The sequence below is a fragment of the Jaculus jaculus genome, chromosome 9, assembly GCF_020740685.1.
Source record: "Jaculus jaculus isolate mJacJac1 chromosome 9, mJacJac1.mat.Y.cur, whole genome shotgun sequence".
NCBI lineage: Eukaryota > Metazoa > Chordata > Mammalia > Rodentia > Dipodidae > Jaculus > Jaculus jaculus.
The window spans coordinates 120,727,551-120,745,741 of record NC_059110.1 but is presented as its reverse complement, the minus strand read 5'-3'; the positions used below and the strand labels follow the sequence as shown (position 1 = coordinate 120,745,741).

General features: G+C 47.5%; 1 protein-coding gene across 2 annotated transcripts in view; it reads left to right on the top strand.

Annotated features, from left to right (window-relative positions):
- The first annotated feature begins 713 nt into the window (after nt 1-713).
- The window catches only part of Pgs1 (phosphatidylglycerophosphate synthase 1), a 48,509-nt gene continuing 31,031 nt past the window's right edge, over nt 714-18,191 (top strand). For both annotated transcript variants that reach the window (XM_045159225.1, XM_004655237.3), the window contains exon 1: nt 714-847. In XM_045159225.1, the coding sequence (XP_045015160.1) occupies nt 714-847 (134 nt within the window). The remainder of the gene's footprint in view (nt 848-18,191) is intronic.

Below are 18,191 nucleotides of genomic sequence, written 5' to 3'. Positions count from 1 at the left end.
CATCTCTCCAGCTCTACTGTTATCTATTTAAGAGAGAGAGAATGGGCACATTAGGGCCTCCAGCTACTGCAAGTGATCACTCCAGATGCATACGCCATCTTGTGCATCTGGCTTATGTGGGTACTGTGGAATCAAACCCGGGTCCTTAGGCTTCACAGACAAAGGCCTTAACCACTAAGCTATTTCCCAGCCCCAGAATACTGGTCTTTAACCCCTGATCCCCCTGCTGTGGGATTTCAGGGTTGTGCCACCACTGGGTGCTTCATCCGATTTGGTGAGGCCCCTTGGGTGCCGTGCAGCTATGGGTGCTGGGACCGGCTGACACGGTGAAAACTTCCCTCCCATCTTTCTGTTGGGCTGAGGATTTTCATGGTTCAGTGCACTTTAGTGGGTCAGCATTATGCAAATCCCTGGGCTTTGCGCCGGCAGTGGTCCAGGGAAGGAGTCATTTTGACAGGTGGAGGTGATGCTCGGCCGGAGGGTTCCTCCTTCCCGAACCCGGCCGAGGCCGCGCAACACATGCCCGCGAGCTCCGCGTGGGCTTGAGACCCCGGGGGAGACCGAGGCGCGGTGGGGCGCGGGGCGGCGCGGGATCGCCCCCGCTTCGCCGCCCTCCCCGGGCCGAGGCCCCCGCGCCTGCGCGCTGCCGCCCTGTCCGCGCCGGTGCTGCGAATAAAGTTCGCGCGCGCCGGAAGCGGAAGCGGCGGATCTCCATGGCGGCGCCGGCTGCGGGGCCGGTGTTCTGGAGGCGGCTCCTGGGCCTGCTGCCTGGTCGGCCCGGGCTGGCCGCGCTCCTGGGCCGCCTCTCCGACCGCCTGGGCAGGAACCGGGAGCGCCGGCGCCGGAGGTTAGAGCGGAGGCCCGGGGAGGGCGGCGGGTGCCCGGGGAGGACGGCGGGCTCGCCGGCCTTGCTTCCCTCCCCCGGCGGCGTGCACCTTGAAGGGGGTGCGCTGGGCCCCAGGAGGTGACTGTCGTGGGAGAGGGGCGTCGCCGTGGACCCCGGCCTCGTGGGGCCCGGTGGGAGTGAGGCAGCCCTGCGTAGGTCGGGGTGCCCGGCCCCGCTTCCCTGTCCTGCCCGGGAGGGCGGGCCTGAAGCCATCCTGACGCAGTCACACGCGGGCATCGCCGGAGGAGCCACTGGAAACCCTCTCTGCGCTTCCCAGAGGCCTGTTCTGGAAAAGTACTGAAGTGGGTTATGTAAATGGTGAAGTAGGCTTTGAAGCAATTTGTTCAGGCAGTGGTCTTTTAAAGTAAACACTTGCCAAGAACACGCTGACCTAAGAGGCCTGACGCTATTGTTAGTATTAAGGAAAAGGGGGAAATAATTCTTTTGTGTGTTAAGTAGTTTCCTTATTGGAGACATTTGGTCCTTAGCCCTGTCCCTTAACAAAAGATCTTTGAATTGCATTGTTTAGTTGAAGTTACAGCTTGATCTTAGCTCGTGTGTGTGTGTGTGTGTGTGTGTGTGTGTGCGCGCGCGCGCGCGTATATACACACACACACACACACACATATCTCCCATTGCTGGGACTCAGACCCAGGCCCTCATATTCCCTCGTCAAGTGCTACCACCTCCCTTCTTTTTTCTTGACATTGTGTATCCCAGGCTGGCCTTGAACTTGCTGTGGTGCTGAGAGTGTCACTGATTTTTTTTTTTTTAATCTTCCTGCCTCCACTTCCCAAGTGCAAAGGTGTGCATCACCACATCCAGCTCATGTAGCCAATGGGGGTCAAACCCTAAGACTTCTACACTGTCAACTGAGTGACACACCCAGCTTCCTTTTTGATTGTGTTTTTGGCACACGCGCGCGCACACACAATTTAATTGAGAGAGAAAAGGACAGAGAGAATGGGTGTGCTAGGGTCTCTTGAAAATGAACTCTAGGTGTGTGTGTTACTTTGTGCATCTGGCTTTATGTGGGTACTAGAGAATCCTCTCCATCCAGCCCTGACTTTTAAAGATTATTTATTTATTTGCAAGCAGAAGAGATAGAGAAGACAGAGAGAATGAACACACCAGGGCCTCCAGCCGCTGCATGTGAACTCCAGACGCATGCACTACTTTGTGCTTCTTGCTTTATGTGGGTGTTGGGTGTTGGAGAATCAAACCAGGGTCCTTAGGCTTTGAAGCCAGGTGCTTCAATGGCTGTGTCATCTCTCCAGCCCCTCTTTTTTTTTTTTTTTGCGGTAGGGTCTCACTCTTTAGCAGGCTGACCTGGAATTCACTATGTATTCTCAGGGTGGCCTCGAACTCACAGTGATCCTCCTACCTCTGCCTAGTGCTGGGATTGAAGGTGTGTGCCACCACACCCAGCTTCCCTCTTTTTGTTTACTTACATATTTATTTGAGACAGGGAGAGAGAGTATGGGCAGATGCATGTGCCACCATGTGCATCTGCCTTATGTGGGGTCTGGACAATTGAACCTGGATCTTTTGGCTTCACTGGCATGCATCTTACCCGCTAAGCCATCTCTCTAGCCCTTGTACATAATTTCATGTAATCCATACTGACCTTCAGTTTATAGCTCAGATGGGCCTGAACTCCTGATACTCCTGACTCAGGCTTCTGGGTTCTAGAGTTTGCAAGTATGACTCTTCACATCCTGCTTGTCTTAGCTGCCCTTCACCACCTCCCCAACCCCCCAGTTTTTCGAGGTAGGATCTCACTCTAGCCCAAGCTAACCTGGAATTCACTCTAGTCTCAGGCTGTTCTTGAACTCACAGTGATCCTCCTACCTTTGCCTCTCCAGTGCTGGGATTAAAGACATGTGCCACCACTCTTGGTCCCTGTTTTAGGAATTTATTTATTTTATGAGATAGATACGCAGATGAAGGGGGGGGAGAGAGATGGAGGGGAGAGAGAGAGATATGAATTGGCACACCAGGGCCTCTAGCCACTGCAGACAACCTCCAGATGCATGTGTGACCTTGTGTGCATGTGTGACTTTGTACATCTGACTTATGTGGGTTCTGGGAAATCATACCTGGGTCCTTAGGCTTCACAGGCAAGCACCTTACTTAACAGTTCAGCCATTTCTCCAGCCCTGTCTTGGCTTTTTTTAAAAAATGATTTTTGTTTATTTTATATTTATTTGAGAGCGACAGACAGAGAAAGAGAGAGGGAGAGGATGAGCACATCAGGGCCTCTAGCCACTGCAGATGAACTCCAGATGCATGTGCCACCTTGTGCATCTGGCTTATGTGGGTCCTGGGGAAACGAGCCTGGAACCAAGGTCCTTAGGCTTCACAGGCAAGCACTTAACCACTAGGCCATCTCTCCAGCCCTGTCTTGGCTTTATTCTTTTTTTTTTTTTTCTTTTTCTTCAAGGTAGGGTCTCATTCTGGCTCAGACTGACCTGGAATTCACTAGTCTCAGGGTGGCCTTGAACTCTCAGTGTTTGAGTTTGAATAGATGGCCCCAATATATTCAGTTGTTTATTTGTTTAGTTTGCATTTGCAGCCACTTGGCTGGAGGCAATGTCATTGGGTAGATGTTTAGATGTGGTGGTGGGTTTCAGATTTCAATCTACAGATATGCAAAGTGTGCCTAGCTGGAGTTCCTGATGTGTGCTGTGCTGTGCGGCTTTAGGCTTGTACTTCTCTCCCCTCATCCTGTGAAGGCAGGCCAGCTTCTTCTGCCATTTATGGAACTTCCCCTGGAAAATACCCCTTCCTCCATAACTGTGTCTGGTCTGAAAGTTCATCTCAGTGAACCTGAAGCTGTCTTATACACTCGGCGATCCTCCTACCTCTGCCTCCCGAGTGCTGGAATTAAAGGTGTGCACCACCATGCCCAGCATATGTGTTCCATGGGGAAGACCTAACCTGGTCTTTAGGATAGAGGTCTGGGTTCCAGTTGTGTGCTGATTTTAGGTATGGAAGAGAACTTGTTCCTACTGAATAACAGTGAAAGTTGTTCAGCCACAGCTTAGGTTTGATTTAAGGGAAATGTCAAGTGAAAGGTTGAGAGAAAAACAACTTTTGAAAACCAACAGGTCAGAATTACTTCAGTTTCGCAGAGGTGAACCCAGCAGGAATGGGCGTGTAGGAGAGGAGGCTACTCCTTTTTCCATAGTTGATGCCTTAGCTAGAGATCTTGACCATTGGGTACTGAGCTCAGATGGTATTTACATCCTGAGAGCTCGACCATTGGGTGCTGAGCTCAGATGGTGTCTCTGCATCTTGAGAACTCGGCCATTGGGTACTGAGCTCAGACGGTGTCTGCATCCTGGCATCAGATCATTGAGAGAGAGAAGATGTTTGGTTGACTTAGTTAACGCCTTCTGTGTGCTTAAACACTGTTACCCATCCTCTGGCCTTGGAATTGATTGCTGAAGGATGCTGGGGCAATCTCTATACATTTCCTTTTCCTCTTTCGTTGCTGAGGGTCAAACCCTGGACTTGACTATGCTAGGCAAAGGCTCTAGCACTGAGCTGTATTCCCAGCTCTACAAAAATCTTATTTATTTATTTTTTATAACTTGAGGCAGGGTCTTGCTGCATAGCTCAGGTTCCCCTTGAACTCTGGTTCCTCCTTTAGTCTCAGTTTTGGGATTCAAGTGTGCGCCAGCTCACTTGGCCTGGAAAAACTCACTCACCTTTCCTCCCTCCTTTCCTTTTTGGTATTTTTTTTTGTTTGTTTTTATTTATTTATTTGAGAGCAACATAGAGAAAGGGGGAGAGAGGCAGGGGGAGAGAGAGAAAAAAAAGAATGGGCACGCCAGGGCCACCAGCCACTGCAATTGAACTCCAGATGTGTGTGCCCCTTGTGCATCTGGCTAATGTGTATCATGGGAAATTGATCCTTGAACCAGGGTCCTTAGGCTTCACAGGCAAGTGCTTAACTGCTAAGCCACCTCTCCAGCTTCCTTTTCTGTATTTTTGAGGTAGAGTCTCACTGTAGTCTAGGCTGACCTGGAACTCACTATGTAGTCTCTGGGTGGTATCAGACTCACAGCAATCCTCTTACCTCTGCCTCCTGAGTAAGCCGCCACACCTGGCTTACTCGTTTATCCAAAAAAAAAAAAAATTTTTTTTATTTATTTATTTATTTTATTTTTTGTTTTTTTGAGGTAGGGTCTCACTCTAGCCCAGTCTGACCTGGAATTTACTCTGTATCCTCAGGGTGGCCTTGACCTCATGGCGCTGCTCCTACCTCTGCCTCCCAAGTGCTGGGAGGCACTATGCCTGGTTTATTTATTTTATTTATTTGAGAGAGGGAGAGCAAAAGAGGCAAAAGCAGATAGAGAATGGACACTCCAGAACCTCCTAGCCACTATAAATAAACTCTAGATGCATGAACCATCTTGTTCATCTGCCTTTATGTGGGTACTGGGGAATTGAATGTGAGTCTTTTGGCTTTGTTGGCAAACACTTTAACCTCTAAGCCGTCTTTTTAGGCCCCCTCCCCACCCCCCAGGGTCTCATTCTAGTCCAGGCTGACCTGGACTATGTAATCTCAGGGTGGCCCTGAACTCACGTAATCCTACCTCTGCCTTCCGAGTGCTGGGATTAAAGGCGTGCGCCACCATGCCTGGCTCAGCTCCCCTCTTTTTATTTATATTTAAAATAAACATACTGTTATCTATTTGAAAGACAGAAATAGGGAGAGATAATGGGAGCTCCTGGACCTCCTGCCACTGCAGATGAACTCCAGACTCATGTGTTCCTTTGTGCATCTGGCTTTCTGTGTGGTGGGGGGAGGGGGAGAAAATGAGTGTTCCAGGGCCTGTAGCTTCTGCAAATGAACTACAGGTGCATGTGCTACTTGGTGTATCTGGCTTAACATGAGTACTGGGGAATTGAACCTGGGTCATTAGGCTTTGCAGCCAAATGCCCCAACCATTGAACCATCTCTCCAGCTCTTATCATCCATACATCCATCTATCCATCTATCTATTTTGGTTTATCACAGCAGGGTCTCGCTCTAGCCCAGGCTGACCTGGAATTCACTATGTAGTCTCAGGGTGGCCTGAACTTACAGCAACCTGCCTACTTCTGCCTCCCAAGTGTGTACCACCAGACCCAGCCTTATGCTGGCTTTTTTAATTTATTTTTTCGAAGCAGAGTCTCACTCCAGCCCAGGCTGACCTCGAACTCATTTTATAGCTCCAGGCTGGCCTTGACCTCACTTTGATCCTTCTACCTCAGCCTCCCCAGTTCTGTGATTAAAGGCATGTGCACTCCACCCAGCCACCTTTTTTATAGTTTAAAACATTATTTATTTATTTATTTATTTATTTATTTATTTGAGAGAGAAAGAGGCAGATGGAGAGAAAGAGAATGGGTGGCCAGGGCCTCTAGCCACTGAAAAACTCCAGACGCCTGTGTGACATGTGCATCTGGGCTTACATGGGTATTGGGGCATCAAACCTTGGGTCTTAGACTTTGTTGGCACGTGGTTTAGTAGCTGAGCCATCTCCCCAGCCCCACGTTTTCTTTTTAGACATTCTCACTTGCCCAAGCTGGCCTTGAACCAGCTTTGCAGCCAAAGAAGATTTTGAGTTCTTGGTCTTCCTGATGCCCCTTCCTGAGGGCTAGGATTACAGGCGCTTGCCACCACAACTTCCACAATCTCCTGTGAATAGTGTTAGACATGCAGTTTGTATGGGTCCATGTTTTAGTTTATTTGTGTGTGCTTGTGTGTGTGTGTTTATGTACACATGAATGTGCATCAGGGTCTCATGCCACTGCACATCCACCACTTTGTAGTCAGCTTAATGTGGGTGCTGGGTGCTGGAAGATTGAACTTGGATTAGCAGGCTTTGTAAGCAAGCCTCTTTAACTACTCAACCAGCTCCATAGCACTTGGTCGCTCTAGCCCAGGCTGACCTAGAATTCACTATGTAGTCTCAGGGTGCCCTTAAACTCACAGCAATCTTCCTACCTCTGCCTTCCGAGTGCCAAGATTAAAGGCTTGTGTGCCTGGTCTGTGTTTTTAAACCATGAGTTTTAACGGGAGGGAGAGGTGGGAGTCTCTGAGCCAGCAGTTTAAGCAAAAGTTCAATTTCTTGGGCATCACATCAGAAATTCTTACTGTATATAATCCCTGGCAATGCATTTATGGTAGGAACAAGGATTAGTGTTTCAGGAATGAGCATTAGTATTGGGCAGTGTGGAGTGACCGTGCAGGTTTCTCTCCCTTCTGCCTTGTTTGGCCTGCAGATGTGTCTGTTTCTCAGTGGCCCTGGGTTGGCATCATTCAGTTGTGGTCACTCCCCAGCTGCTGCCTCTCACTTCTCCATTGTTCTACTGCACCTCCCAATTCCTCCTTCCCCGAATGGTGTGGTTTCTTGTAATTCTCTGATCATTGATTCATTGATAATAGCTTCGTGTAGTCATGAGCTTAAGTTGTTTTAGAGTCTAGCTTGCCAGTCTGACTCAACTGTTGGGGGTTGGTGGATCCTTGCGGCTAGTGAGAGGAGCGGTTCTTTCACTGTGTGGTTTCCTTTTAGTCTTAGAGATACCATAGAGACCAAGGACTTGAAAATCATTTTTAACTAGTGATTTCGAGATACTGCTATTTCCTCTGAAGCAAGTACCTGACTCAGTGTCACCAGGGAGCAATGGGAATTCACTGATTCATGGTGCTCATGGGTCATGACTGCTGCCTGCTAGGGAAGCCAAGATAAAGACAGCGCCTGCCTTCAAGGCGCTCAGCCTGCAAGCAGACACTTACAGGAAAGTGAGGTGGAAGGTCATAGCAGCGCCCACCATCGCCTGGAGGTCACAGAAGGCTTCCTGGCAGAGAACTCAGAGCTGTTTTGGAGAGGGAGGGGGTGAAGTGAAGGGGGGAGGTGTTGGGGAGGGATGATGTGGACAGCAGTGGCAGTGGGTCTGAGGCACCACAAGAACGTGTGATGTGTGATTTCTTTTGTGAATGGTGCACACCTAAGATGGAGAGTTATGTGAAGTCAGGGTTATTGGGAGTAGAAAAGAGAATTGTCTTTGAGCCAGTTCTGCTGGAGGTTAGGGGAGTGACAAGAGGCAAGTCATGTGGTCACAAGTGTGGGTAGTGGCACTTCACTGAAATGGAGCTAAGTGGACCAGGTTTGTAGGTAGATGTTAAAGGTAAGTGGGGCTTGTTGGACGGTGCCAGGTGGAGACGTTCAGGGCTTGGTGTGTCACTGGAGCCTTCCTCCTGGCTACACAGAATGGGCTCCTTGTTAGGAGTGGATAAGACCTAGTGTTAAGAAGGCATTAATTCCTAATCATGAATTTGTCTGCTAAATAAAGAAAGATTTGCTCTGTGGTCTACACTTTTTTCCCTTTAAAACTGTTTTCAGTTTGAGCTGTAGGTACAATAAAGTATTTTTGAAACTTTGGCACCATTTTCTATGTATGTGTCCTACCTCTGCCTCCCAAGGGCTAGGATTAAAGGCATGCACCACCATGCCTGGCTTCTTATTTCTTTCTTTAATTTTTTAAATATTTGGGCTGGAGAGAGAGAGAGAGAGCTTAGTGGTTAAAGCACTTGCCTTTGAAGCCTAAGGACTTAGGTTCTACTCCCCATTACCCACATAAGCCAGATGCACATGGTGTGTGTATGTCTGGAGTTCGTTTGCAGTGGCTAGAGGCCCTGGCATGTCCATTCTCTCCCTTAAACACATAAATAATTATTTTTATCATTATTTATGTGTTTGTGGGGGAGTATATATGGGTGTGTCAGGGCCTCTTGCCTCTTTTTGTTTCTGGCTTTACAGGGGTACTGAGGGAATTGAACCCCCCCCCTCCTCCCCTCCCCTTCTTTTCTTTCTTTTCAAAGAAAGTTCTTGTTCTAGCTCAGGCTGATGTAGAACTCACTCTGTAGCCCCGACTGGCCTTGAACTCTGGGTAATCTTCCTACCCTGGTCTCCTCAGTGCTAGGACTAAAGGTGCATGTCACCACGTCTGGCTTTTAAAAATTTATTTTATTTGAGAGAGGGAAGGAGGGAGGGAGAATGGGCATGCCAGGGCCTTTAGCCACTGCAAACAAACTCGATGCATGTGCCACCTTGTACATCTGGCTTACGTGGGCTATAGGGAAAAGAACCTGGGTCCTTTGTCTTTGCAGACTAAGTACCTTAATGGCTAAGCCATCCCTCTAGCCCTCACACCTGGCTTTTCAGTATTTTTTATTTTACTTTATTTACTTACTGGAGAGAGAGAGGGAGAGAATGGGCGCACCAGGGTCTCTGGCCACTGCAAACAAACTCCAGATGCATGTGCCTCCTTTTGTATCTGGTGTACATGGGTCCTGGGGAATGGAACTGGGTCCTTTGGCTTTGTAGGCAAATACCTTAACTCCCCCCCCATTATTATTATTATTTTTTTTTTGAGAGAGAGAGAGAAAACACAGAGAGCTAGAGAGTATAAATGTGTCAGGGCCTCTTGCTGCTGTCAATGAACTCCAGATGCATGGGCCACTTTATATATCTGGCTTTATGTGGGTACTGAAGAATTAAACTCAGGCTTTGCAAGCAAGTACCTTTAATGGTTGGAACCATCTCCCCAGCCCCTGATTCTTTTTTTTTTTTTTGAATGACTTAAAAAAATTTTTTTTATTTATTTGCAAGGAGAGAGAGAGAGAGAGAGAGAGAGAGAGAGAAAGAGAAAGAGAATGGATGCACCAGGGCCTCTTGCCACTGCAAATGAACTCCAGATGCATGTGCCAGTTTGTGCATCTGGCATTAAGCAGGTACTGGTAAATCGAACCCAGACTGTCAACCTTTGTAAACAAGCTCCTTTAACAACTGAGCCATTTCTCCACCTCTGAATAACTTTTTTTTTTTTTTTTTTGAGGTAGAGTTTCTCTAGTCCAGGCTGACCTGGAATTCACTATGTACTCTCAGGGTGGCCTTGAACTCACTGAGACACCTGGCTGTGAATAACTTTATATATATTTGATATATATTTATATATTTAATTTTTATTAACTTCCATGATTATAAACAGTATCCCATGGTAATGCCCTCCCTCCTCCTACTTTTCCCTTTGAAACTCCATTCTCCATCATATCCCCTCCCTGATTCTTTCCTACAATATAATGGCAGCTCAGCTGTACAACTTCTGAGAAGTTTCCTCTCTGAGGAGATTTCCTTGAACTTTGTGATGTTGGGACCCCCCCCCCACCATTGTACCTTGCTCTGTAGAATGCAGAACAGCTGTATTTGTTTTATTTTTATTTTTGAGAAAGTGTCTCTGTGTAGTCTAGGCTAGTCTCAAACTTGATTGATAGCTGAAGGTGACTTTGAACTTCTCATCCTCTTGGTCTTCATCTCTAGGTGTTGTGGCCACTGTACTCAGCTTTAAGGAGTTTGTCATTTTGTGTGTATGTGTGTGTTTGTGTTAATTGAATCTAGGACCTTGCACATGCAGAGGAAATGCTTTACCACTGAGTTGTGTCCCCAGGCCCCTTACTTAATGGTACTTGCAATGGATTGGAGGGGGATAATTTGGAATCAGAGTAATTTTCTCAAAGAATTCAAATGACTGTGTGAGATAAAGTAAGGTTTGCAGCTGACTGATTCAGGCTGTGTAGTTTTTTTAAAAAAAACTTTACTTTTACTTATTTATTTGAGAAAGAGAGAAAGAGGCAGAGGGAGGGAGAAAGAGAATGGGCATGCCAGGGCCTCCAGCACTGCAAATGAACTCCAGACACATGCGCCCCTTGTGCATCTGGTTATCGTGGGTTCTGGGGAATTGAACCAAGGTCCTTTGGCTTTGCATTGCAAACGCATTAACTGTTTAGCCATTTCTCCAGCCGCATAGGCTGTGTAGTTTTGACAAGACGTTGAGGATATCGTAGTTGGGGATGACTTTTCCTCAACTGGTCTTGTGCAGCTAGGAACTAGAAAACAGCCTGGGATTCAGATGTTTTGACAGATAACCCCTTGTAAGTAGTGCACTCTGATTACCACACAGGAGTTGTTTGCAGGAGCTGAGCCATATAGCGGGAGGAGAACACACTGTTGTGCCTCCCCCAGCACACTCAGCTTTGCTCCCAATGCCATTGACTTCCTTTTGGCTAGGCTGAGTGGAGTGTCATTTGGTCAGTGTAGTCAAATGCTGGCACGCAGCGCTTGCCTGTCCGGGGAGTCCAACAGACCATGGTCTTGAGTAACCTCCGGGAATCCACATCATTTCCCTCACTTGGGCATAGGCCTCAGCAGTCAGGAAGGGCCGCCTTGCCACAAGGGTTGCAGGAAGTACAGGACCTTCGTGTAGTTTCTCAGGAAGTGTTATGACTGCCACTTAGTTCGCTTTTTACATTTAACTGGGGTGGGGTATGGATTTTTCTTAAAAAGCAGTTATGAAAATGTGGCAGCTGGCTGACACCAGTTTCTCTTCTTTCTTTTTTTTAATGAGATAGGGTCTCCCTCTATCACAGGCTGACCTGGAATTCACTATGTAGTCTGGGGGTGGCCTCGAACTCATGGCGATCCTCCTACCTCTGCCTCCCAAGTGATGGGATTAAAGGTGTACACCACCACACCCAGCAGGAGACCAGTTTTTTTTTATTTTTTTCTGTTTATTATTTATTTATTTGAGAGCGACAGACAGAGGAAAAGGCAGGGAGAGAGAGAGAATGGATGCGCCAGGGCCTCCAGCCACTGCAAAGGAACTCCAGATGCGTGCACCCTTTTGTTCATCTGGTTAACATGGGTCCTGGGGAATTGAGCCTCGAACCAGGGTCCTTAGGATTGACAGGCAAGCGCTTAACTGCTAAGCCATCTCTCCAGCCCGAGACCAGTTTCTTTTAAAGACTTTTGGTCATTCGTCTAGGTTTGGTTGTATCTGAATTATGGTCTGTATCAAGAGTCAAGGTTTGACTGGGCCCACTCTACCAGTGTGCAGGACAGAAATCCAACTCCTAGCTTCACCATACTGTTTTTTTTAAATGAGGGAAGCCCAACAGACTGGCTTTTTAAAAAAATAATAGTTTTATTTATTTATTTGAGAGAGACAGAGTCAGGCAGAGGGAGAGAGAAGGGGAGAGAGAGAGAATGGATGCGCCAGGGCATCCAGCTGCTGCAAACAAACTCCAGATGCATGCACCATCCTGTGTATCTGGCTTACGTGGATCCTGTGCAATCGAACCTAGGTCCTTTGGCTTTTATTTATTTATTTATTTATTTTTATTTTTATTTTTAAATTTTTATTAACATTTTCCGTGATTATAAAATATATCCCATGGTAATTCCCTCCCTCCCGTCCTTTGGCTTTTTAGGCAAGCACTTTAACTGCTAAGCTATCTCTGCAGCCCTAGACTGGCATTTTTGTTTATTTTGTTTTGTTTTTTCAGGGTAGGGTCTTGCTGTGGCCCAGCCTGACCTGGAATTCACTATGTGGTCTCAGGCTGGCCTCAAACTCATGATCCTCCTACCTCTGCCTCCTGAATGCTGGAATCAAAGCCGTGCACTGCCATGCCTGGCTCTTGCCCCCCCACCCCTTTTTTCAAATGAGAGAGGGTGAGATGGAGATAGAAACACAGAGAATTGGTGCACCAGACCTCCAATCACTGTAATCCAACTCCAGATGTGTGTGCCACCTTGTATCACCTTGTGCATGTGCATCTGGTTTATGTGGGATTTGGGGAGTCAAACACAGGTCCTTAGGTTTTGCAGGCAAACACCTTAGCTGCTAAGCCATCTCCAGTGCACCATACTCTGTTTTAACCCTGCATATTCTGTTTAGAAAACTGCCAACTTTTACCACTGCATCCTGCTGGAAGTGGGTGGCATCAGGTACTCCTCAGCAGGGCTCTCAGATCACTCTGTGATTTAGGGAATTTGTCTGCAGTGTCCCCAGGAAGCCTTAAATTTCATGCCTGTGGGCATGGCTTGAACATCTGGTGTGAGAAACATGCTGTCTGTATCCCTCAGGACTGCAGGCTGAGTACAGCCTTGCATTGTTGGCCCCGGCTGTTCCTGAGGTTGAGAGGTATGCTCTTGGCCTTAAAGCCCTGAAAGGCCGGTCACCTGCCACCCCCTACCCTGTTCTATACTCCCCCACATTCTGGAGGAAAGGAGGGGCCTTCAGAGAGGCAAGGCCGGTAGAATCCTGTTACCTGCTGTCCCCGCCACTTCCTCCTTCTTATAACTAGAACTGGGTTCTACTTAGTTATCTAGAAACAGATGGTTCGTGGGACTGCTCCTGATGTGGAAATCTTGTGTGCGCAATGGTAGTTCTCTAAATGGTATGACAGAGAACTTATCTGTTATGGTAATCACAGTCTCTGCGTCTCCCAGTCTCTCCATGCTTAGTTTTTTGTTTTTTTTTTGAGGTAGGGTTTCCCTGTAGTCCAGGCTGTCTTGGAATTCACTATGTAGTCTCAGGGTGGTCTCAAACTCATGGCAATCCTCCTGCTTCTGCCTCTCAAGTGCTGGAATTACAGGCGTGTGCCACCACCCCTGGCCTTGTGCTTAGCTTTTGATGGACATGGTCTCTCAGTAAAATTGTGCGGGTGGTGGTACTGGAGATTGGATCACTGTGCTACTTGCTGCTGGTGGGCAGTGCTGGTGTGGAGATGAACCTTCTTTGAGACAGTCCCTGGGAGTTGCCTTATGGAAGGTTGCCCCTGTGGGTTTTGGCTGAAGGGTTCTAGCAGGTCTTCCAGTAGCCCACCTATAGCCCACAAGGAGGTCAGGTGCCTGGGCCGACGCCCTTCACTTAGGTCTTGAGTATCTCTTGTCCAGATAGTGGGGCCCTTTCCAAAACGCTGGCTGTCATTGAGAGCGCGTTCATCTCTGCTGTACAAGAGTCATGAAAAGGCTGGGCCTGCTCTACAGTGAATTGGTGAAACTTAATTGACTTCCAACTTCTCCTCTCTAACAAAAATAAACCTGTCAGTACACAGATTCAACAGGAAGCTGACACAAAAAGCCTGCAATAGCTCTTGGACAAAGGCCCTGGTGGAACATTCCCAGGGAGAGCTCTCTGGCATGAAAGAGGCCTGCCTGATGCCTGCCAAGGCGTGCTGGAGGTGATGGTGACTGACACCTTGGAGAGTGGGTGTGCTCATACATGGTGTACACTCTCTCTGGACTGGAGGTGATGGTGACTGACACCTTGGAGAGTGTGTGCTCATACATGGTGTACACTCTCTCTGGACTGGAGGTGATGGTGACTGACACCTTGGAGAGTGTGTGCTCATACATGGTGTACACTCTCTCTGGACTGGAGGTGATGGTGACTGACACCTTGGAGACTGTGTGCTCATACATGGTATACACTCTCTCTGGACTGGAGGTGATGGTGACTGACACCTTGAAGAGTGTGTGCTCATACATGGTGTACACTCTCTCTGGACTGGTTGCTTTGATCCTTCTAAGCTTTTCTCTTTCTTAAAAAAAGTTAATGTCTTAAAATATTTTTAAAAATTTATTTATTTGAGAGAGAGAGAGAGAAAAAAAAAAGTTGGGGAGGGGAGAATGAGAATATATATGGACAAGCCAGGGCCTCCAGCCACTGCAAATAAACTCCAGATGCATACAACACCTTGTGCATCTGGCTTACATGGGTCCTGGGGAATTGAACCAGGGTCCTTTGGTTTTGCAGGCAAGTGCCTTAACCAACTGCTAAGTCATCTCTCCAGCTCTGTGCCTTTTTTTTTTTCCCTTGAGGTAGGGTCTCAGATTAGCCCAGGCTGACATGGAATTCACTATGTAGTCTCAGGTTGGCCTTGAACTCAAAGAGATCCTCCTACTTCTGCCCTCTGAGTGCTGGGATTAAAGGCATGTGCTACCATGCCCGGCTTGATTTTTGTTTTTTTGAGGTAGGGTCTTGTTCAAACCCAGGCTGACCTGGAATTTAGTCTTAGCCTGGCCTTGAACTCATAGCAATTCTCCTAAATCAGCCTCCTGAGTATTGGGATTGAAGTCATGTACCACCATGCCCGGCTGGAGGCGTTCTTTAAATTTTTTTTTTGGTTTTTTTTTCGAGGTAGGGTCTCACTCTAGCCCAGGCTGACCTGGAATTCACTATGGAGTCTCAGGGTGGCCTCAAACTCACAGCGATCCTCCTACCTCTGCCTCCCGAGTGCTGGGATTAAAGGCGTGCGCCACCATGCCCGGCTCTTTAAATTATTTTATTAGTTAAAAAATTTTAAATTTATTTTTGGATGATTCAAGGCAAGTTTCACTTTGGCCCAGGCTGACCTGGAACTCACTCTGTAGCTGCAGGCTGGTTTCAGACTCATGGTGATCAGCCTCCCTGAGTGCTGGGACTAAAAGCGTGTATCATCATGCCTGGCTCTTTCTTGGTTGGCTCCTATAAGGCCTCCCAGTAGCTTCAGATATCATCTGCTCTCCTTTTTTTTTTTTTAAACTTTAAACACTGAGCTTTATTTTATTTTATTGACAATTTTCATAATTATAAACAATAACCCATGGTAATTCCCTCCCTTCCCCCACTTTCCCCTTTGAAACTCCACTCATATCCTCTTAGATTTTGATTAGCCCTCCCCCGACCTATCCTGTACTCAATCTCTTCCCCTGACCTCACTTAGGCCTTTCCACCCCCATTAATCTGTTCTTCTACTTATATATACAATACGACCCTGTTAAGTCCCCCCTCCCTCCCTTTCTATTCCCTTGATATCCTATTTCTAGCTTACTGGCCTCTGTTACTGAGTTTTATTCCAAATCACAGAGAAATCCAATCAGAGAATTACATATGAGAGAGAACATGTGGCGCTTGGCTTTCTGGGCCTAGGTTACCTCACTTAGTGTAATCCTTTCCAGATCCGCCCATTTTCCTGCAAATTTCATAATTTCATTTTTCTTTACCTCTGAATAGAACTCCATTGTATAAATGTGCCACATCTTCATTATCTACTCATCAGTTGAAGGACATCTAGGCTGGTTCCATTTCCCAGCTATTGTGAATAGAGCAGCAATAAACATGGTTGATCATGTGTACTATATGTTTGGAGATTTGTGTTCTTTTTAGATTTTTTAAAAAAATTATTTATTAGACCCAGAGAGAGTGAGAATGACCATGCCAGGACCTCTAGCCACGAACTCCAGTTGCATATACCACCTTGTGCATATGGCTGAGATGGGACCTGGAGAATTGAATGAACCTGGGTCCCTAGGCTTTGCAGGCATGTGCCTTAACCGCTAAGCCATCTTTCCAGCTCCAGAGATTTGTGTTCTTAAGAGAATTGTAGGTGAGTAAGTTTGTGAGGTCATCATACCTCTCCATGAGTTTATATCTTCACTGTGTACTGGTGTGGTGGCTAGGTGCTCACGTGAAGATTTGGGCTTGGCTGCAATGATCCACCCTCATCTGGGTTGTCTTGTACCAACAAGCATTTCCTCATTTTCCCCTGTGGGAAGTGGTTTGCAGCTCTCTGAGACTGTATTGAGGACTGAGTGTGCATCATGGTATGGCCCAGGCCTGTCCTTTTCCCATATGGTTGGAAGAGTGGGGACACAGGCTGTGAGATAGAGGCTTGTTGCAGTGCCGCTGCATGTAGACATCCACTCGTGAGTGCACACTGCTCCTTTGGGGCCTCACTTTGATAGTTGCACAATTTCCACTTGTCTTTGCTTTTCCCTCTTCCCTATTCTCTCCTGCCTGCAAATGTGTGACCCATTGTTTGGGAAATTGAAGCCACAGGCTGACACCCAAGAGTGTCCTGCCCCTTAGAGACTGAAGGGGATTGCTATTTTACCACCTCTGCTCTGAGTGGTCGAGGCCTGTTCCTAGGATCCTAGAGCCACACCTTCCACTGTTGACTGCCGGTTCCTTGCCAGTGCGTCAGCCATGACAGACTCGTGGGTGGGTTTTCTGGGAAGCGCAGCTGTGGGCCATCTGGCCCCTGCAGTCTTGGCCATCTGAACAGGGAATGCAGTGCTTTATCAGGCAGCAGCCAGTAAAACAGTGTGCCTGGAAGCTGTGGCTATACAGGACTGTTGGCGCTTAGCAGCTTCTCCCCAGTGTTCCTCTGGAGGTCACACACTGAAGAGGGGCTTCCTGCTTCAAAGGGGCTGAAGTTTGTGTGTCTCTGGAGATGCAGGGTAGCAGAGACGTGACTCTTGTTCCTTTAGGCGCAGCCTCTAGTGTTGAGGCTGCCTTTGCAGCTCCTGTGCTTGGGCCAGTGCTGCAGGACCCTGGAGGCTGTGTGGTGAAGGTGGTGAAGGGCCTTTCTAGTCAGGGCCAGTACCTCTTAAGATGGGTCTCTTCTCCATATTTGGTTTCATCTTTTCTTTTCAAATTACAGTTTTCAGGAGAAAATGTTATTTTTCTAGGTCCCCGTTTATCTCATGAGCCCCGTGGTTGCGGTCTGCTGTGCTGAGCTTCTTGTCAGTGTCTGTAGGCAGGAGCTCTTGGGAGCTTCTGTGCGCTTGCTCTGCTTGCTTCCCCAGCTATAGGAATTAATGCTGTTGGAGTTTTTTTTTTTTTTTTTTTTAATATTCTAAGAGCCGGGCATGTTGGCACACACCTTTAATCCCAGCACTCAGGAAGCAGAGGTAGGAGGATCGCCATGAGTTTGAGGCCACCCTGAGACTACATAGTGAATTCCAGGTCAGCTTGGGCCAGAGTGAGACCCTACCTGGAAAAAAGAAAGAAAGAAAAACAAAAACAAAACAATTCAATTTATTTATTTGCTAAGAGAGAGGGAGGGGAAGAATGGGTATACCAGGGCCTCTTGCCATTGCAAATGAACTCCAGACACATGCATCCATCCCTTTGTGCATCTGACTTTATGTGGATATTAGGGAATCAAACTCAGGTTGTCAAGCTTCATGAGCAAGTGCTTTTAATCACTGAGCTATCTTGGCAGCCCCCTAATGCTGTTAGATTCATATCTAGCCACTTGGAAGGACAGCAGCGACCTGCTCAAAATGCTAGGAGGCAGGAGTCTGAAGGGAACACCTTTCTGTAGAATTGCTTTGGGCTCACAATTTAAAATGCTGGAGAAAATCTGAAATTGAGTGGACGAGATGGCGCATGTCTTTGATCCTAGTACTAGGGAGGCAGAGGTAGGAGGGTTGCTGTGAGTGCCAGGTCATCCTGGGCTAGAGTGAGACCCTACCTCAAAAACAAAACAAAATAGCCAAAAGCCAGATGTGGTAGCCCATGCCTTTAATCCCAGCAGTTGTGAGTTCTGGGCCACTCTGAGACTACATAGTGAATTTCAGGTTAGCCAAAGCTAGAGCAAGATTTTACCTAAAAAACAAAACAAAACAAAAACAAACCTGGG